The sequence below is a fragment of the Cervus canadensis genome, chromosome X, assembly GCF_019320065.1.
Source record: "Cervus canadensis isolate Bull #8, Minnesota chromosome X, ASM1932006v1, whole genome shotgun sequence".
Lineage (NCBI taxonomy): Eukaryota > Metazoa > Chordata > Mammalia > Artiodactyla > Cervidae > Cervus > Cervus canadensis.
Window position 1 is genome coordinate 53,140,892 of NC_057419.1, and position 22,453 is coordinate 53,163,344.

General features: G+C 40.1%; 1 protein-coding gene across 8 annotated transcripts in view; it reads right to left on the reverse strand.

The window, feature by feature from the left end:
- Positions 1–6,708: 6,708 nt before the first annotated feature.
- Positions 6,709–22,453, reverse strand: part of LOC122434999 (neurofilament medium polypeptide-like) — a 181,071-nt gene continuing 165,326 nt past the window's right edge. For all 8 annotated transcript variants that reach the window (XM_043458837.1, XM_043458840.1, XM_043458844.1 and 5 more), the window contains 7 exons: positions 20,576–20,655; positions 19,962–20,100; positions 19,435–19,560; positions 10,974–11,053; positions 10,360–10,498; positions 9,829–9,954; positions 6,709–6,821 (listed from right to left, as the gene is read on the reverse strand). In XM_043458837.1, the coding sequence (XP_043314772.1) occupies positions 6,799–6,821; positions 9,829–9,954; positions 10,360–10,498; positions 10,974–11,053; positions 19,435–19,560; positions 19,962–20,100; positions 20,576–20,655 (713 nt within the window). In that variant the 3' untranslated portion in view covers positions 6,709–6,798. The remainder of the gene's footprint in view (positions 6,822–9,828; positions 9,955–10,359; positions 10,499–10,973; positions 11,054–19,434; positions 19,561–19,961; positions 20,101–20,575; positions 20,656–22,453) is intronic.

Sequence of the window (22,453 nt, forward strand, 5' to 3'; positions counted from 1 at the left end):
TTCCATTACTTCATGGCAAATAGATGGAGAAAAAATTGAAACACTGGCAGACTTTATTTTCTTGGGTTCCAAAATCACTGCAGGTTGTGACTGTAGCCATGAAATTGATAGACACTTGGTCCTTGGAAGAAAAGCTGTGACAAACATAGACAGCATGTTAAAAAGCAGAGACATTACATTGCCGACAAAGGTCCGTATCATCAAAGCTATGGTTTATCCAGTAGTCCTGTATGGATGGGAGAGCTGGACCTAAAGAAGGCTGAGAGCCAAAGAATTGAAACTTTGTGTTTTTTTTTTAAAATCAAGTTTATTGAAGTATATTTTTTAAAAATAAAGTGCACCTATTTTAAGTATACAGTTAAAGAAGTTTTGACAAATGTATATACATGCACACAACACCAAAATCAAAGCAAAGAACATTTTCATCACCCTAAAAAGCTCCTCTATGTGGCTCAACAAGCAATCCCTCTTCCTATGTCCCCACATCTCCATCCCATAGAGCTACTCATCTGCTTCATAGTATTATAGTTTTGCATTTTCCAAAATTTCACATGAGCTCAAATTGTCACACTATTTTCTACTACTATTAGCAATATATGAGTTGAAGTGCTCCATGTCTTTGACAATACTTGGTATTTAAGTCTTACCAGTTACAACCATCTAGAGGATGTGCAGTTGTACCTCAGTGATTTTCATGTGCATTTCCATCATGAATAAGGTTGACAGGCATCTCTGCATGTGCTTACTGGCATCCAGGTATCCTCCTTTGCAAAGCAGTCAGAATTGATCCTTTGAAACCGTGATGCTGGAGAAGACTCTGGAGAGTCCCTTGGACAGCAAGGAGAGCAAATAAGTCAATCCTAAAGAAAATCAACCATCAATATCCATTGGAAGGACTGATGTTGAAGCTGAAACTCCAATATTTTGGCTTCCTGATGTGAAGAGCCGACTCATTGGGAAAGACCCTGATGCTGGGGAAGATCGAGGGCAGGAGGAAACGGGAGCGACAGAGGATGAGATGGTTGGATGGCATCATTGCCTCAATGGACATGGGTTTGAGCAAACTCCGGGATATAGTGAAGGACAGGGAAGCCTGGCGTGCTGCAGTCCACAAGGTTGTAAAGAGTCAGACATGACTGAGCTACTGAACAACCACAACCTGAAATGTTTCAATCCCTGATAGCTCAGCTGTTAAAGAATCTGCCTGCAATGCAGGAGACCCTGGTTTGATCCTGGGCGGGGAAAATCGGCTCGAGAAGGGATAGGCTACCCACTCCAGTATTCTTGGACTTCCCTTGTGGCTCACCTGGTAAAGAATCCGCCTGCAATGCGGGAGACCTGGGTCCGATCCTTGGGTTGGGAAGATTCCCCTGGAGAAAGGAAAGGCTAGGGAAGGGAAAAGAAGGGACCCCACACGATGGGTCACAAAGCCCAAATATCAATGATACACTTGACCAGATATGCACCAAGGAAATAGCAGCTAGCAAACCTCACTGCACTGGACACCCAACACCAAACAATCCACCAAACTGAAACTCTAGAGACTCAATAAGTCAGATGAAATTCGAATACAGGCCAACATGCATTTTAGCAACTTCATAAGCGGCCATGGAGAAACCCGACAGCACAGAGACCTCACACCCTGGACACAGAGTCGCAATCACACAGTTCACACCATAGGACACGGTCACACCAACAGCACAGAGCACTGGTATGGTGAACGCATACAGCTCTTTCACGATGTTTCATGCAGCCACCACAAAGAGACCTCAGACCATGGTACCCCGCATCCTCCAAACTCCAAAGTTCATAGCCCAAGACATAGTAAACCCCTCAAGGTTTCAGCACCCTCAGTCCCTGGCTCACAGACTTATCTCCAGGTCAGAGATGGCACACTCAGGGTGCAGTGCCACCAAAGGGTCAGATACCTCCCATGCTTTGACAAATACACTTTGTGATGTCACAACCAAGGGTATGGACACCTAGGGTATTCATGTCCCGGAAATCCCTATGTGGATCATTCCTAGTTGTGGACTTGAAACTCTTCTAGGGAACTGGACATAAGGAGTCCAGCCTCCTGCCTAGACCTCCCACCCTACAAATTGTGCAAAGACGCCAGTAAAGGCACACTCACTCCCCTGTCTCACTGAGGCCAGTGTGAACTGGTAAAACACCTTTGCAGGGGTCTGTGGCAGCACCCATCAAAATTTACATTCCATCCTGCCCACACCCTCAGCAGCATTTGCCTTCATGAAAGAGGGACGTGTGTTAATCCTATTCTGTGATGCCTCCTTGGCGTTTAGAACAGTGTCAGGCACATGCACATAGTAGGTACTCCAGATATGTCTGTTTAGCCAAGGAAGTGTTTGATCCAGCAGTCACACTGCTATGAATGTGCCTTAAGGAAATATTCCCACATGCTCAGAGATGTGTGTACAATGACAGCAAATTTCTAGGGGAAACTCTAGTGCCCACTGATAGTCAGTGATCATTTGTTTAAATTTTCATTAATTTCTTTCAACTGGTTTTGTCATTTTCAATGTACAAATCTTACACCTCCTTGGTTAAACTAATTCCTAAATATATTATTTTTTTTACTCTATTGTAACTGGAATTTTCATACTTAATAGGAGTATTCACCACTAGTATAGAAATACATGTAAATCCATGGCTGATTCATGTCAATGTATGGAAAAAACCACTACAATATTGTAAAGTAATTAGCCTCCAACTAAGAAAAATAAATGGAAAAAAAAAGAAATACAGTTGAGTTTTGTATACTGAGGCTGGTGATGATTTCACGGGTGTGTACACAGCTTTTTACATGTCAAACATACCACAATAAAGTGGTTTAAGAAAATAGAGATGAAAGCAAAATAAATGTATGCCCAAATTAAAAAAAAAAAAAACTCAGGGAATTTGTTGGTAGAACTGGCTTACAAGAAAAACTACAGGAAGTTCTTCATGCTGCAATAAGTGAATTCAGATGTTAATCAGAATCCATGTGAAAAAGCAAAGAGCACAGGTAATGGTAATTATATGAACAAAAATACTTTATGAATACATATTTCACTCCTTTCTTCCTGTATTTAAAAAGCAACTGTCTAAAAAAGTATCACATAAATTATTCTTGTGAAAGTGGTAGTTGCTCAGTTGTGTCTGACTCTCGGCAACCCCATTACTGTAGCCCGCCAGGCTCCTCTGTCCATGGGATTCTTCAGGCACAACTGTGGGCTCCTTCCCGGCAGAGACCCAGCACCTGCAGTGCCTGTTACTGAGGCCTTCCAATTCAGTGTCAAACCGTGGGACTAGGGACAAGGCAACTGACACCAGGGTCATATTACTTCTGCACTGTCTGTAAGTTAGAAACGGAATCCATTTGGGTTCATTGTCTCCTTACTGGCCAAGCCCGTAGAAGGTGACAAACTAACAACTCATTGGTACACTGTGTGGTCCTATAGCCCCTGCAGTGTTACTTAGGGACTGGCTGCCTGACTACGTGACAGAGTCTGGTGTTGAGTTGTGTGATGCTGCGTGACCAGAATATTGGCTTATTTTCTTTCTCATCACACACAGCAAGGAGCACAGTTTTCTCGACATACTATGACTTAGGGGTAGCTTTGTCAGTCCTCATTAACAAACCAACCTTAGAATGGATCCCATGTCTGATACCAGCTATTGAATCTGCTATTGAATCAATATATTTATTTAGACAAAATTTGTTTCTGAAGTCCAACTCATTTTAAAAATTAGCCTTATAGTCCACTTGAAATTCAAAATCTGTATCAATTGTGAGAGAATTATAATCGTAAAGGTAAGTGAAATTAAAAATTTTGAAAGTTTAAAAGAAAAAAAATGGAGCAGAATAAGCCAAATCCATTTGCAATGTAATGCCTACTTCACATGTTATCTTGTTTATTCTTCATAACAAATATTTAGTGTAAAATTGTAATTTCCATTGTAGTAATGGGGAAACAGATCCAAAGGATGTAAATGCCTTTCTCACCTTCACACACTATGTGTCACAGCCAATATTAATACTCTTAATTATGTCACATGCTGTGCTTAGTCACTCAGTTGCGTCGGACTCTTTGTGACCCCATGGACTATAGCCCATCAGGCACCACTATCCATCGGGATTCTTCAGGCAAGAATACTGGAGTGGGTTGCCATGGCCTCCTCCAGGGGATCTTCCCAACCCAGGGATCGAACCCAGGTCTCCAGCACTGCAGGCGGATTCTTTACCATCTGAGCCACCAGGGAAGCGTAGTTACGTCGTGTCAGAGTGAAAGGTTGCTGCTGACCCACGAAAAGACTCCAGGATTCTTGGCATCCAGAGGAGAATTCAATCCGGGACCAGCAACGAGGCTGGTTTGCTCAGAGCTTTTGTGTAATAGTTTTATTAAAGTATAAAGAAGATAGAGAAACTTCTGACATAGGCATCAAAGGGGGCAGAAAGAGTACCCCCCTGCTAGTCTCCAGCTGGGTGTTATATAGTCACTAGCAGTCTGTTAATGAGAGAAAGGAATGTCTTAAAACTCAGAATGGCACCAGGCCCCTCATCCATAAGAGGTATTTTGGGATAATCTTGGCACCAGACGATTCATCCCAGGCCATAAAATGATTGACTTGAATCTCATAGAAAGGCAGGTGACCATAGAAATAGTTTTGTTTTCACAGATTAGGGGAGCAATATCTGAATATAACATAATGGTTTGTCAAGTAGGTTCTGAGCCATTAGGCAGAACCGACTTGAAGACAGAGTCTGGGGTAAATGCATAGTACATTAACATAGCTTAAGACAAACATTTCCATAAGAAAAATGCACTGGTTAACTGAAGGTTTGAGAATAGTTAACTTCAGGTGAAACCAGATGTCATTATGGCAACACAGTATTTTAAGAGAAATCTTTCAAATTTGTATAGAGAAGGAAAAAAATATCTTGTTTGTTTCCTTCTGCCCCTCCTAAGAGAGAGAAAAATGTCTGACACTTGCAGCCTATTTCCTCCATTTGGAGACCCCTGGCCTTCCGGCCTGTTACCCTCTCAATAGCCAATAAGGAGACAGAGCAGATAAGACTCAAGTCATTTTGTCTCACAGAGTTCCCCTAATTCCTTTCAATTTTCTTCTAGCTAGGATCGAACCTTGTCAGGCAGCTCCATGACCCAGGGGCTTTTTCACATACTTTTTGGTAAGATGGGATACTCTAACTTAAGTCACGCGGTAGATTTGAACCTCCCATTTTCAGTCCTTTTGGACCTGGGTTTTCATACCTCTGTAAGGGCACAACAGCTGCTATTTATAATTCCCTGTTATTCCTTCAGCGGAGTGCATTCTGAATAGGTCCTATGTTGCAGAAATATATATTTTTGGTGCAAGAGGAGGCAGATGGGGCCTCAGAGATCTAAGCGTTTTGTTATTACATAATAATAAGGATATAAGGGAGGAATCAGACAGCTGGAGAACTTCCCTGTAGCTCAAACAGTAAAGAATCTGCAGGAGACCAGGGTTCGATCCCTGGGCTGGGAAGATCCTCTGGAGAAGGGAATGGCAATCCACTCCAGTATTCTTGCCTGGAGAATTCCATGGACAGAGAAGCCTGGCGGGCCACAATTCATGGGGTCACAAAGAGTCAGACATGACTGTGTGATTCACACACACACACACACACACACACACACACACACACACACACACACACACACAGTTGGAGGGCTTCTGAGATCTGGTCACTATCAAGCCAATAGGGGACGTCATGGAGAAGAAAAGACATTTGTGGCTGCTCTCTCCCTGCACCCAAAAAAACTTGGAAGGCAAGTCACAAATGTGTGAAAGATATGTTGTGGCATTTGCCATGGAATTTGACAGCAGTTTTGTCCTATCTCCCTACAACCGTTAACAGTGGCTTTGGCATTCCATTTCTCTATAGGACCATACAAATATATTAAGTTTTAAAAAATTGTTTCTCTGTCAATGATTTCATCAGGGACACTGTATGAGATTTGGGTGGCACATTTTGTAAACCCATTTATTCAAGAGAAGCCCAAAGCCTTTTATGAATTTTTTATGTGTGGGTATATATATGTATGTATATATATTAACATGTAGATTACACCTAAAGAATATGTTAGGACCAAATTTTGTTACCCCTAGAAGTGCAAGGGTGGTTTAAATGTATAAGGTTACCACTGCAATTCACCACATTAATAGAAAAATGGAGGGAAAACAATTCTATGATCATCACAATTGATGCACTGTAAGTGTTTGATAAAAATTAATCTATATTCAAAACAGCAAACTAGGAATAGAATGGAACTTACTCTGATAAAGTATATCTACAAAAAAAGCAACACAAACAGGTTGAAATGGAGAAGATTTTTCACTTCCTATCGGGAAAAATGCCAATTATCGCCTGCTTTAGTCAAGACTATTCTGGCTAGGCTTGTTCAGTGCTGCAAAATGAGGAAAGGTTTAAGGTTTAAGCCAGTAGAAACTGTTGATATTCAAATATAATAGTCTATTTTGCAAAGCAAAAATAATCTAGATCTAAATTTGTGGAATTAATATGCATATTTAGAGGAATTGTTGGACAGAAAATCTATACACAAACATTCTGTCTCTACATACATCCTCAACTAGACAATAAAAATCACAAGCCATGAATTTTCAATAACATTAAACAGCCGGGGATAAATTTAACAAAAAATGTGCCAGGAGAAAACGAAACTTTATTGACAGAACTTTAACAGTCAAATATACAACGTAAGAACAGCATGGATCATTTCAGTTCATCTTCTTTCAAGGAAATGGTTGCCCTTCACCTACAATATAAACATTAAAGAAGTTACTTAGCAGAACTTTATTTCGATGATAAGAGAGGTATAGAAAGTTCACTGCAGTTGTAGTTTTATAAAATGGACTAAAACAAGTACACTAAGGGCGACCCTTTGGCTTACCTTCAGTTAATCCTCTCTAGAGATTTTATAGACTTTTCAAGCAGTATTTTTAAAAACACACTACTCTTCCTAGTTATACAAGACAATAAGGACACTGAGTTCAGAACAAATGAAATCAATTGAACCTATCAGAAGGTCGTTTTCAGTAGAAGGCAAACCTGTGTACACATTCAGTAAAATATCTAACAACAAAAATCACCCTAAGAAAAACAAAATACACAAAAAATGAAACAAAAAGTCCCAAAAAAGTATCATTCAAATGTGTTGGTTTGAAATAACAGTCTGAATATAGGATAGCTAAACAGTTGTTATCTCTCTTACTGCTTAAGTGAAGTAAACAAAGAGGCCAGTATTGCATTTGTTTCTTCTCTGCTGTGGAAAAGTGTAGAAATTTTCATTTGTTCTAATTTATCCCTGATATGGTTGCTTTCAGTCGGTTAAACATCTGTCCCCCTGTTTACTTGTGGCCCTCATGTAATTCGGAATGTTTCTTTTCACCCTGGAAAGCATTCCAGTTGGTATAGTAAATTATATGCTGACACTAATTTTTAGTCATTACTATCACTGGCGACACGGTGACATCAACATGTGAAGCAGAAACAGGACTGTTTCTCACAGCCACACCAAAAAAGGAAAAGGAAAAAAGGAGAGAAGAAAAGAAAAGGGAGAGCAAGAGGGAGTATGAGTCAGAGAGAAAAGCAAGTAAGAAAGAAAATCTGGAAAAGCAGATTTTTTGTTTGTTTCTAAATGATAATTGCTTTTGAGAGACAACTCTGACCAATTTCAAGTTCATCCACGGCATTTGTGATGTTTAGTTATTTAGTTACTGTGGGGTATGTTAAATAATATTTGTTTTCCCACCCTATTAGCCATTTCATCAATATTCTGAAAATATCTGAGTTCCAGATTATACTCAGTTTTAATTCTGTAAGATACTAACTGTTATAGTCTGGGTTCGTATTTCTTATTATGTATACTTGGGCTCTGTCCTTTTTCCTCACAGTTATGTAAATTGAGAGGAATGGACTTGCAATTTGGGGTTGGCAGATACAAGCAATTATATTCAGAATGGATAAACAACAAGGTCCTACTATACAGCACAGGGAACTATGTCCAAATCACAACAGAAAAGAATATTAAAAAATGTGTGTGTGTGTGTGTGTGTGTATACACACATATACATGTTAAAAAATTATGTAAACTAGCACATTGCCTTTATTTATTAATAGTTGAGTTTATTTTCCTCTTCCTAACAATTCATACCTGTCTTTTATTCAGTATCTTTTTCTTTCTCCCTTAGGTTTATTCTGTTGCTCTTTTTCTTACCTTTTATGTTGGGTGTAGGATTTTATATTTATGGACTTTGTAATGTATGTATTTTCCTTTTTAAATAGCACACATATTTAGGGCTAAGATTTTTCTATGAGAACGTTTTAATCATGCTGTGTAGTTACTTGAAAGTAGTCTGAAAGTTGTGTTTTCGTCTAAATGTTCTAATGGAATGGAACAAAAATGTAAAGTGAACATATTTAGAAGGCTAATACACAGCAAATTCCTCCCTAACTATGAAGTTCTTCCTTTAAAATCAGAACCATGCAATAATTGTCAGCAATTTGGAAAACACGTATGTGAAACATACTAAGTTGATTACGCGGGAAGAACTAGAGTTACAATCTTCGCCCTTCAAAACTTTTTAAACTCATGCATCAAAGAGGAAAAATAACATACTTGATATGCTTAGAGACAATTATATCATGAGGCTCAGATTTTTATTAGGTCTTTAAGAGTGAGAGTGGGGTGTATGGCAAAAACCATCATAGTATTGTAAAGCAATGATCCTTCAACTAAAATAAGCAACCCTCCCCCCCCAATAAAGACCAAACGTGGGGGCAGGTGGTGTGCTTAGCATATGTATCTTACTCACACCTGCCTTGAATATCACTGACTACATGCACTCTCTCAACTTGATCAGCCACAGAAACAGGAAACTAGACTATCTTTTGCCATTTCATTGTTCAGTCATTTCATGCTTCACTGGGGAAAGGACTGAAAATCCAACTATTTTGTTTAAGAGCTAGAGAATTCAGAATTTGAGAGAATTTAACAAACACGAAGCAGAATGTTGGCTCATTTTCTTTTTAAAAAAATTAATTTACTTATTTTAATTGGAGGCTAGTTACTTTACAATATTGTGGTGGTTTCTGCCACACATTGACATGAATCAGCCACGGGTGTACATGTGTCCCCCATCAGAAAATGAAATCTCAATTCCCCTGTTATAATTAGATTCAAGATGACATTTTATGATAAATACATCATGAAAAACAGAGTATTCTTGTATGCATTCCATCGAAGAGAATCAGAGAATGCAAAAATTAGCATTGAAAAATGAGCATTTTAGTGTATCTGTTCTGAATTCACAATTTATATGAGTCAAGTTGAGTTTAGAAGTTAAGGGATTTCACAGAATCACACACATTATGTTAAAGCTGGTACTAGAACCTACTTGAATGCCTGAGCATATTTCATATAAACTGATATCTATTACAAATGCACTCCATATTTGTTACAAGCAGAAATTATAAAAGAACCTGAAAATTATTAACTGTTGCTTAAAGTACTTATATAATGAAGAAAACGGTTTCCTATTTTCAACTCGATATGGCTTTGATCCGAATAAAGAAAGTTACAGACTTTCTTTATTCGCAAGTCTGTAAGTCAGACACTCAGGCATCTGGGGTCTGAACTACCTTTCAAAGAATATGTGAACTCTGTTATTAAAATAATAGTAGTGTTCCCTCTATATTATTAAAGATATAATATTCTGGAAAAACAGAAACCACATAAATTACTTTCTGAATGGATGACATACCTGCTTCTGGCATTTCAACAGGCTCTCTATTTGATGCAATCTCCTCCTTGACATCAGGACCATCTCCACCCTGACCCCCAGTCTTTGCCACAGCCAATTCCCGGAGATCAGTTTCCAGGACAGCATCTTTAAAAACAATGCATGAATTCCGCTGTAAAGCATACAATATAAACAAGGGAATGATGATATTAATTCCCTCAGTGTTATGAATTAAAAGCCTTAGGATAGTATGGTAAAGATGTAACGAATAAGAACCTCAGGAGGATTATTCCAGGAATGTTTTGCTGGAGAAAAGGGAAAGCAGAAGTGTCTGAATGCTATTACCATTTTCCTTTTCCAGGGTTGTCCTCAGACAACTTAGTTGCCCCCTCTCTCTTTGTCTTGAAAACAAGGGAACATTTGAGCGACCACACTAACTGGCAAACTATACTCTCCTCAGGATTTTAGGAATTGTCTGAAGTCCTTTTCTAATGTTTCCTTTCCTCCTCTGACTGATTATGTCTTAAGGCATGATGCACAGATATACTTTACCTTCAGAGGCATCCTTCTCCTTCTCTTCATCAGGATTCACTGGATCCTCTCCACTTACTTCCTCCTTTTCAGGTGTGATATCCTGAATCTCAGCTGGTGGTCCCTCTTCTTGAGGTTGCTCAACACTGGGCTGAGGGTCCTAGGACAGTGTGCATGCAAATAAAAACATTTTGTTGTTAATACATCTAATAGCATAAACATAGATAATACACAGATATATCTGATCATAAGTAAACCTAACAATATTTTTCCAACACAATTCTGTGTACTTACTTTTAATAAAGTGACTCTTCCCACAGAGAAGAGTTAGCTCCCATAAGAGTTACCCAGAAAGACTTTGGAAGCTATTTCAATCTATGCTGGGATGGAAGTATGCAATCTGTTGTTAATAAGCAGGAGGAGGGAGTCACTGGGCACATTTCCAGGGGATTTAACAGTATACTCATCCAGGCAATGCCAGACTGTAATGCATCTGGATCAGTGTTCCTTCCTAAGACAAACTGTCACCCTTTATCAGCATGGAAGACCTGTATCACTGCCTCTGTACTACTTGACATCATTTTCTCAAAAATAAACTTGTGCGAACAGAAAACATCAAATGGTAAGATACTCACAACCACACGTTCATCCAGCCGGGAGCAATCTGGATCTACAGGTCCCAGTGTTGATGCCCCTTGCCCATTCATATTTCTCCCTGAAAGTAGAATATTGTGACTTAGATATTGTATTTAAGAGCACAGCTACATTTGATCACTTTTATGACCATATGTTGATTATTATTTTTTTTAATGTGACAATACTTTTAAAAGAAAACTCTGGTTAAGTATGAGTGTACATGCATTCCAATTAAACCAAATACAGTTGCTTGCAAAGCCATTTGTGTCTCTGCTAAGCCGGCAGAGAAATCACCTTAAGGTACACAGGAAGGCTGAATTTTTGTGAGGAAGTGTGATTTCACAACAGAATTCTCCATCATGAAGATATTTAGTGAAATACTGCTAGGAATTTAAAAATTCAGGGCTATTGCTCTTCTCACACTCCTATTCACCAGACCTATTTTCCCCAACTCTCCTGGAATTCAGTTGGAACACGAAGAAAGGCTCAGTCTTACAGCCTGACTATGGGGAGTTTCTCAGTGTCCGTGGCTGAGGTGAGTCTGCATGCAGAGCAGCCGGTCCACTTCTCTCTTGGCACCTTACCACAAAACCCGCGATACAGTCACAACCCCAGCGCGGTCCAGTTTCCAGGTCTCTCCTTAATCGCCCACCCCGGCCCCTGCCCAGGTCCCACTGCCGGCTCCAGATTCTGTGCCCTGTCATCAGTTCCAGGGCCCCAGTGAACCAGATATCTCAAATAGCACCCCCAAGTCTCCCCCCACCATCATCCGACCCCCTGCCCTCCTCTGCCCACCGCCCTTGCTCTCCCAACACCAGGGCAAGAACTATGGCGTCGCGACACTTGTCAGGAGAAAGATGACGACCTCGAGGGCCTTCTTCCTCAAAGGCCCCAGATCGCACTGCCCGACCCGCCCGAAACTCGCTGGCTCCCCCTCACACGTGCACACACTTAAACTCCAGACAGGACAGATCTGTGGACCTACCTGGTGAGGCTCAAGTGGTCAGAAAGGACCGGGATTGAATAAACACACCCGTCTCAGGCCCAACGCTCCTCACAGAACGCTCAGGAAGGCGGACGTGCACCGAGGCGCATGCGCACGAAGGGGTACACTGCGCATGCTCCCTGAGTTGGGCGTGAGCTGTGCTGGTTGAGGTTTTCCCGCCACCGAGGTAGTCCTGGAACCGCAGGGTCTCTGCAGGATGAGCAAGGAGGCTTGAATACTGTATTTTTTTCCGTCCAGTGCAGTCTTTCTTATGCATCCACAAACTGTGGTGATAGGAAGCCCCAGGTTACCCTTAGGGGAGCATGTGTCTCAGAAAGACCCTCATGACAGAACTAGACATTACGGTTTTTAATACCTATTTTTATACATGCTTTGATGAACCATTTCCTTCTCTGCTTCTGGGTTTTCCAGCATGCTTGCAATGGCTTTCCTCACTTCCATGGAACAAATACATAAATAGATACCCCTGCTTCCTTTTTTTGCTTGGAGCACTGTGCATTTCAATCTCTGAACTGGTAACTGATTTCTCTGAATATACCTCTGGTTCCTATACAATATTGTTCTTTTAGCATCGGGCTTTACTTTCACCTCCAGACACATCCACAGCTGGGTGTTGTTTCCACTTTGGCTTAGCCTTTTCATTCCTTCTGTAGCTATTTCTTCACTCTTCTCCAGTAGCGCATTCTTCTTATTCTAGTACAGCAGAAATTTTCGTACGTACTAGGAGGTTTAATTTTACCCGGTTTTACCCAAGAGAAAGGAAAACATGCTCACACAAGGACCTTTACTCAAATATTCCACACATGTATTCCTAACAGCCAAACATAGAAACAACTCAGTTATTCAACAACTGGTATACAGGTGAAAGAAAAACAAAAGAGTATACAAAGTGTACAAAGGAATACTACACCGTAATAAAAAAAAAAAATGTAACTACTAATGCATGTAAGAGCAAGGATGCATCTTAACTGTGCAAATGAGAGAACCAGATACAGAAGGCTACAGGTTATATGATTTAATGTCGATGGATTTCTGGAAACAGCACAACTGTTGGCACAGAAATGTATCTGTGGTTGCCAGGGTATAGGAGTGGAGGAAGGAGTCTGACGGCAAATAGCCCAAGGGAGCATTTTTGAACAATGAGACATTTTCTACATTTTTATTGCGGTACCATTTACACCACGGTATACATTTGTCAAAAATCTACAAACGGTAATCCGTTAAAGTGTTGGCTTTTATTGTATATAAATTATACCTCAATACTTTTTTTAAAGGAAAAGGAAATTTTAAGTATTTCAGTATTGGTTATTGTATCCATCTAGACCATGAGCTCAAAAACATAAAAATCGTATTTTGGAATTCTTCCCAGACCTGGCCAACTTCCAGGATTCCCCATGACACCTTTGTACTCTTATGACAGGACACAGAAACCTGGTCTAAACCTTGTTTACAATTCCCTCTCCTTCACCTCAAGTCCAGATTCTTGCTGAGTTCTGTCCATTTTACTTCGTAAATGTCTAATGCGTCTACGTTTTCCCATGTCCACCACATCTGCTCTAGTCCAAGGCCTCCCTCCATTTAATTGTCAACCCCCTTCTAACGGGTCTCTCATATTCACTCAGGGTGTCTGTCTCCCTCTTCCCACCCTCTCCCTCCCTCTTACAGTTGCAGAACTATCACTTTCGAGATAAAGGCTACTCTCCGATACAAGGACTTGGAGGCATGGTCTAGTCTCTGCCCACTTTGCTACCAACATCGAAAGGAGAGCTTCCTTTTCTTGTCTCTCTTATCAGGCTTCCTTCGCACCATCCAATTCCTAAGCTTCTCCATTTAGATTGTCCCCAATTTCTGAAGCCCCCTGGTTAGTAAAGTCCTTCCAGCTAGGCTTCACTTTCAGATACACAACTTAGGTTTCAAGAAGGCAAAACCACCAAAGATCAAATTGCCAACATCCGTCAGATCATGGGGAAAGCAAGGGAATTCCACAAAAACATCTAATTCTGTGTCATTGACTATGCTAAGATCTCTGACTGCGTGGATCACAACAAAGTACAGAAAATTCTTAAACAGAGAGCAGTACCAGACTACTCGACCCGTCTCCTGAGAAACCTGTATGCAGGTCAAGAAGCAACTCTTAGAAGCAGAGTTGGAACAAATGACTGCTTCATAATTGGGGAAGGAGTACGACAAGGGTGTATATTGTCATGCTGCTTATTTAACTTATACGCAGAGTACATCATGCGAAATGCTGCACTGGATGACTCACAAGCTGGAATCAAGATTGCTGGGAGAAATAGCAACAAGCTCAGATACACAGAATGATACCACTCTAATGGCAGAAAGTGAAGAGCGACTAAAGAACCTTTTGATGATGGTGAAAGAGGAGAGTGAAAAAACTGGCTTAAAACTCAGATATTAAAAGTCTAAGATCATGGCATCTGGTCCTATCACTTCATGGCAAATAGAACGGGGGTAAGTGGAAGCAGTCCATCCTAAAGGAGATCAGTCCCGGGTGTTCATTGGAAGGGCTGATGTTGAAGCTGAAACTCCAATACTTTGCCACCAGATGCAAAGAGCTGACTCATTTGAAAAGACCCTGATGCTGGGAAAGATTGAAGGCAGGAGGAGAAGGGGACGACAGAGGATGAGATGGTTGGATGGCATCACCGACTCAATGGACATGAGTTTGGGTGAAGTCTGGGAGCTGGTGATGGACAGGGAGGCCTGGCGTGCTGCGGTTCATGGGCTCACAGAGAGTCGGACACGGCTGAGGGACGGAACTGAACTGAAGTGGAAGCAGTGACAGATGTCATTTTCTTGGGCTCCAAAATCACTGCAAATGGTGACTGCAGCCACGAAATCAAAAGACCTCCCATTTTCAGTCCTTTTGGACCTGGGTTTTCATACCTCTGTAAGGGCACAACAGCTGCTATTTATAATTCCCTGTTATTCCTTAAGCAGAGTGCATTCTGAATAGGTCCTATGTTGCAGAAATATATATTTTTGGTGCGTGAGGATGCAGATGGGGCCTCAGAGATCTAAGCGTTTTGTTATTACATAATAATAAGGATATAAGGGAGGAATCAGACAGCTGGAGGACTTCCCTGTAGCTCAAACAGTAAAGAATCTGCAGGAGACCAGGGTTCGATCCCTGGGCTGGGAAGATCCTCTGGAGAAGGGAATGGCAATCCACTCCAGTATTCTTGCCTGGAGAATTCCATGGACAGAGAAGCCTGGCGGGCCACAATTCATGGGGTCACAAAGAGTCAGACATGACTGTGTGATTCACACACACACACACACACACACACACACACACACACACACACACAGTTGGAGGGCTTCTGAGATCTGGTCACTATCAAGCCAATAGGGGACGTCATGGAGAAGAAAAGACATTTGTGGCTGCTCTCTCCCTGCACCCAAAAAAACTTGGAAGGCAAGTCACAAATGTGTGAAAGATATGTTGTGGCATTTGCCATGGAATTTGACAGCAGTTTTGTCCTATCTCCCTACAACCGTTAACAGTGGCTTTGGCATTCCATTTCTCTATAGGACCATACAAATATATTAAGTTTTAAAAAATTGTTTCTCTGTCAATGATTTCATCAGGGACACTGTATGAGATTTGGGTGGCACATTTTGTAAACCCATTTATTCAAGAGAAGCCCAAAGCCTTTTATGAATTTTTTATGTGTGGGTATATATATGTATGTATATATATTAACATGTAGATTACACCTAAAGAATATGTTAGGACCAAATTTTGTTACCCCTAGAAGTGCAAGGGTGGTTTAAATGTATAAGGTTACCACTGCAATTCACCACATTAATAGAAAAATGGAGGGAAAACAATTCTATGATCATCACAATTGATGCACTGTAAGTGTTTGATAAAAATTAATCTATATTCAAAACAGCAAACTAGGAATAGAATGGAACTTACTCTGATAAAGTATATCTACAAAAAAAGCAACACAAACAGGTTGAAATGGAGAAGATTTTTCACTTCCTATCGGGAAAAATGCCAATTATCGCCTGCTTTAGTCAAGACTATTCTGGCTAGGCTTGTTCAGTGCTGCAAAATGAGGAAAGGTTTAAGGTTTAAGCCAGTAGAAACTGTTGATATTCAAATATAATAGTCTATTTTGCAAAGCAAAAATAATCTAGATCTAAATTTGTGGAATTAATATGCATATTTAGAGGAATTGTTGGACAGAAAATCTATACACAAACATTCTGTCTCTACATACATCCTCAACTAGACAATAAAAATCACAAGCCATGAATTTTCAATAACATTAAACAGCCGGGGATAAATTTAACAAAAAATGTGCCAGGAGAAAACGAAACTTTATTGACAGAACTTTAACAGTCAAATATACAACGTAAGAACAGCATGGATCATTTCAGTTCATCTTCTTTCAAGGAAATGGTTGCCCTTCACCTACAATATAAACATTAAAGAAGTTACTTAGCAGAACTTTATTTCGATGATAAGAGAGGTATAGAAAGTTCACTGCAGTTGTAGTTTTATAAAATGGACTAAAACAAGTACACTAAGGGCGACCCTTTGGCTTACCTTCAGTTAATCCTCTCTAGAGATTTTATAGACTTTTCAAGCAGTATTTTTAAAAACACACTACTCTTCCTAGTTATACAAGACAATAAGGACACTGAGTTCAGAACAAATGAAATCAATTGAACCTATCAGAAGGTCGTTTTCAGTAGAAGGCAAACCTGTGTACACATTCAGTAAAATATCTAACAACAAAAATCACCCTAAGAAAAACAAAATACACAAAAAATGAAACAAAAAGTCCCAAAAAAGTATCATTCAAATGTGTTGGTTTGAAATAACAGTCTGAATATAGGATAGCTAAACAGTTGTTATCTCTCTTACTGCTTAAGTGAAGTAAACAAAGAGGCCAGTATTGCATTTGTTTCTTCTCTGCTGTGGAAAAGTGTAGAAATTTTCATTTGTTCTAATTTATCCCTGATATGGTTGCTTTCAGTCGGTTAAACATCTGTCCCCCTGTTTACTTGTGGCCCTCATGTAATTCGGAATGTTTCTTTTCACCCTGGAAAGCATTCCAGTTGGTATAGTAAATTATATGCTGACACTAATTTTTAGTCATTACTATCACTGGCGACACGGTGACATCAACATGTGAAGCAGAAACAGGACTGTTTCTCACAGCCACACCAAAAAAGGAAAAGGAAAAAAGGAGAGAAGAAAAGAAAAGGGAGAGCAAGAGGGAGTATGAGTCAGAGAGAAAAGCAAGTAAGAAAGAAAATCTGGAAAAGCAGATTTTTTGTTTGTTTCTAAATGATAATTGCTTTTGAGAGACAACTCTGACCAATTTCAAGTTCATCCACGGCATTTGTGATGTTTAGTTATTTAGTTACTGTGGGGTATGTTAAATAATATTTGTTTTTCCCACCCTATTAGCCATTTCATCAATATTCTGAAAATATCTGAGTTCCAGATTATACCCAGTTTTAATTCTGTAAGATACTAACTGTTATAGTCTGGGTTCGTATTTCTTATTATGTATACTTGGGCTCTGTCCTTTTTCCTCACAGTTATGTAAATTGAGAGGAATGGACTTGCAATTTGGGGTTGGCAGATACAAGCAATTATATTCAGAATGGATAAACAACAAGGTCCTACTATACAGCACAGGGAACTATGTCCAAATCACAACAGAAAAGAATATTAAAAAATGTGTGTGTGTGTGTGTGTGTGTATACACACATATACATGTTAAAAAATTATGTAAACTAGCACATTGCCTTTATTTATTAATAGTTGAGTTTATTTTCCTCTTCCTAACAATTCATACCTGTCTTTTATTCAGTATCTTTTTCTTTCTCCCTTAGGTTTATTCTGTTGCTCTTTTTCTTACCTTTTATGTTGGGTGTAGGATTTTATATTTATGGACTTTGTAATGTATGTATTTTCCTTTTTAAATAGCACACATATTTAGGGCTAAGATTTTTCCATGAGAACGTTTTAATCATGCTGTGTAGTTACTTGAAAGTAGTCTGAAAGTTGTGTTTTCGTCTAAATGTTCTAATGGAATGGAACAAAAATGTAAAGTGAACATATTTAGAAGGCTAATACACAGCAAATTCCTCCCTAACTATGAAGTTCTTCCTTTAAAATCAGAACCATGCAATAATTGTCAGCAATTTGGAAAACACGTATGTGAAACATACTAAGTTGATTATGCGGGAAGAACTAGAGTTACAATCTTCGCCCTTCAAAACTTTTTAAACTCATGCATCAAAGAGGAAAAATAACATACTTGATATGCTTAGAGACAATTATATCATGAGGCTCAGATTTTTATTAGGTCTTTAAGAGTGAGAGTGGGGTGTATGGCAAAAACCATCATAGTATTGTAAAGCAATGATCCTTCAACTAAAATAAGCAACCCTCCCCCCCAATAAAGACCAAACGTGGGGGCAGGTGGTGTGCTTAGCATATGTATCTTACTCACACCTGCCTTGAATATCACTGACTACATGCACTCTCTCAACTTGATCAGCCACAGAAACAGGAAACTAGACTATCTTTTGCCATTTCATTGTTCAGTCATTTCATGCTTCACTGGGGAAAGGACTGAAAATCCAACTATTTTGTTTAAGAGCTAGAGAATTCAGAATTTGAGAGAATTTAACAAACACGAAGCAGAATGTTGGCTCATTTTCTTTTTAAAAAAATTAACTTACTTATTTTAATTGGAGGCTAGTTACTTTACAATATTGTGGTGGTTTCTGCCACACATTGACATGAATCAGCCACGGGTGTACATGTGTCCCCCATCAGAAAATGAAATCTCAATTCCCCTGTTATAATTAGATTCAAGATGACATTTTATGATAAATACATCATGAAAAACAGAGTATTCTTGTATGCATTCCATCGAAGAGAATCAGAGAATGCAAAAATTAGCATTGAAAAATGAGCATTTTAGTGTATCTGTTCTGAATTCACAATTTATATGAGTCAAGTTGAGTTTAGAAGTTAAGGGATTTCACAGAATCACACACATTATGTTAAAGCTGGTACTAGAACCTACTTGAATGCCTGAGCATATTTCATATAAACTGATATTTATTACAAATGCACTCCATATTTGTTACAAGCAGAAATTATAAAAGAACCTGAAAATTATTAACTGTTGCTTAAAGTACTTATATAATGAAGAAAACGGTTTCCTATTTTCAACTCGATATGGCTTTGATCCGAATAAAGAAAGTTACAGACTTTCTTTATTCGCAAGTCTGTAAGTCAGACACTCAGGCATCTGGGGTCTGAACTACCTTTCAAAGAATATGTGAACTCTGTTATTAAAATAATAGTAGTGTTCCCTCTATATTATTAAAGATATAATATTCTGGAAAAACAGAAACCACATAAATTACTTTCTGAATGGATGACATACCTGCTTCTGGCATTTCAACAGGCTCTCTATTTGATGCAATCTCCCCCTTGACATCAGGACCATCTCCACCCTGACCCCCAGTCTTTGCCACAGCCAATTCCCGGAGATCAGTTTCCAGGACAGCATCTTTAAAAACAATGCATGAATTCCGCTGTAAAGCATACAATATAAACAAGGGAATGATGATATTAATTCCCTCAGTGTTATGAATTAAAAGCCTTAGGATAGTATGGTAAAGATGTAACGAATAAGAACCTCAGGAGGATTATTCCAGGAATGTTTTGCTGGAGAAAAGGGAAAGCAGAAGTGTCTGAACGCTATTATCATTTTCCTTTTCCAGGGTTGTCCTCAGACAACTTAGTTGCCCCCTCTCTCTTTGTCTTGAAGGGAGACATTTGAGCAACCACACTAACTGGCAAACTATACTCTCCTCAGGATTTTAGGAATTGTCTGAAGTCCTTTTCTAATGTTTCCTTTCCTCCTCTGACTGATTATGTCTTAAGGCATGATGCACAGATATACTTTACCTTCAGAGGCATCCTTCTCCTTCTCTTCATCAGGATTCACTGGATCCTCTCCACTTACTTCCTCCTTTTCAGGTGTGATATCCTGAATCTCAGCTGGTGGTCCCTCTTCTTGAGGTTGCTCAACACTGGGCTGCGGGTCCTAGGACAGTGTGCATGCAAATAAAAACATTTTGTTGTTAATACATCTAATAGCATAAACATAGATAATACACAGATATATCTGATCATAAGTAAACCTAACAATATTTTTCCAACACAATTCTGTGTACTTACTTTTAATAAAGTGACTCTTCCCACAGAGAAGAGTTAGCTCCCATAAGAGTTACCCAGAAAGACTTTGGAAGCTATTTCAATCTATGCTGGGATGGAAGTATGCAATCTGTTGTTAATAAGCAGGAGGAGGGAGTCACTGGGCACATTTCCAGGGGATTTAACAGTATACTCATCCAGGCAATGCCAGACTGTAATGTATCTGGGTCAGTGTTCCTTCCTAAGACAAACTGTCACCCTTTATCACCATGGAAGACCTGTATTACTGCCTCTGTACTACTTGACATCATTTTCTCAAAAATAAACTTGTGCGAACAGAAAACATCAAATGGTAAGATACTCACAACCACACGTTCATCCAGCCGGGAGCAATCTGGATCTACAGGTCCCAGTGTTGATGCCCCTTGCCCATTCATATTTCTCCCTGAAAGTAGAATATTGTGACTTAGATATTGTATTTAAGAGCACAGCTACATTTGATCACTTTTATGACCATATGTTGATTATTATTTTTTTTAATGTGACAATACTTTTAAAAGAAAACTCTGGTTAAGTATGAGTGTACATGCATTCCAATTAAACCAAATACAGTTGCTTGCAAAGCCATTTGTGTCCCTGCTAAGCCGGCAGAGAAATCACCTTAAGGTACACAGGAAGGCTGAATTTTTGTGAGGCAGTGTGATTTCACAACAGAATTCTCCATCATGAAGATACTTAGTGAAATACTGCTAGGAATTTAAAAATTCAGGGCTATTGCTCTTCTCACACTCCTATTCACCAGACCTATTTTCCCCAACTCCCCTGGAATTCAGTTGGAACACGAAGAAAGGCTCAGTCTTACAGCCTGACTATGGGGAGTTTCTCAGTGTCCGTGGCTGAGGTGAGTCTGCATGCAGAGCAGCCGGTCCACTTCTCTCTTGGCACCTTACCACAAAACCCGCGATACAGTCACAACCCCAGCGCGGTCCAGTTTCCAGGTCTCTCCTTAATCGCCCACCCCGGCCCCTGCCCAGGTCCCACTGCCGGCTCCAGATTCTGTGCCCTGTCATCAGTTCCAGGGCCCCAGTGAACCAGATATCTCAAATAGCACCCCCAAGTCTCCCCCCACCATCATCCGACCCCCTGCCCTCCTCTGCCCACCGCCCTTGCTCTCCCAACACCAGGGCAAGAACTATGGCGTCGCGACACTTGTCAGGAGAAAGATGACGACCTCGAGGGCCTTCTTCCTCAAAGGCCCCAGATCGCACTGCCCGACCCACCCGAAACTCGCTGGCTCCCCCTCACACGTGCACACACTTAAACTCCAGACAGGACAGATCTGTGGACCTACCTGGTGAGGCTCAAGTGGTCAGAAAGAACCAGGAATGAATAAACACACCCGTCTCAGGCCCAACGCTCCTCACAGAACGCTCAGGAAGGCGGACGTGCACCGAGGCGCATGCGCACGAAGGGGTACACTGCGCATGCTCCCTGAATTGGGCGTGAGCTGTGCTGGTTGAGGTTTTCCCGCCACCGAGGTAGTCCTGGAACCGCAGGGTCTCTGCAGGATGAGCAAGGAGGCTTGAATACTGTATTTTTTTCCGTCCAGTGCAGTCTTTCTTATGCATCCACAAACTGTGGTGATAGGAAGCCCCAGGTTACCCTTAGGGGAGCATGTGTCTCAGAAAGACATTCATGACAGAACTAGACATTACGGTTTTTAATACCTATTTTTTACAGGCTTTGATGAACCATTTCCTTCTCTGCTTCTGGGTTTTCCAGCATGCTTGCAATGGCTTTACTCACTTCCATGGAACAAATACATAAATAGATACCCCTGCTTCCTTTTTTTGCTTGGAGCACTGTGCATTTCAATCTCTGAACTGGTAACTGATTTCTCTGAATATACCTCTGGTTCCTATACAATATTGTTCTTTTAGCATCGGGCTTTACTTTCACCTCCAGACACATCCACAGCTGGGTGTTGTTTCCACTTTGGCTTAGCCTTTTCATTCCTTCTGTAGCTATTTCTTCACTCTTCTCCAGTAGCGCATTCTTCTTATTCTAGTACAGCAGAAATTTTCGTACTTACTAGGAGGTTTAATTTTACCCGGTTTTACCCAAGAGAAAGGAAAACATGCTCACACAAGGACCTTTACTCATATATTCTACTCATGTACTCCGAATAGCCAAAGCTAGAAACAGCCTAACTATTCAACAACTGGTATATAGATGAAAGAGAA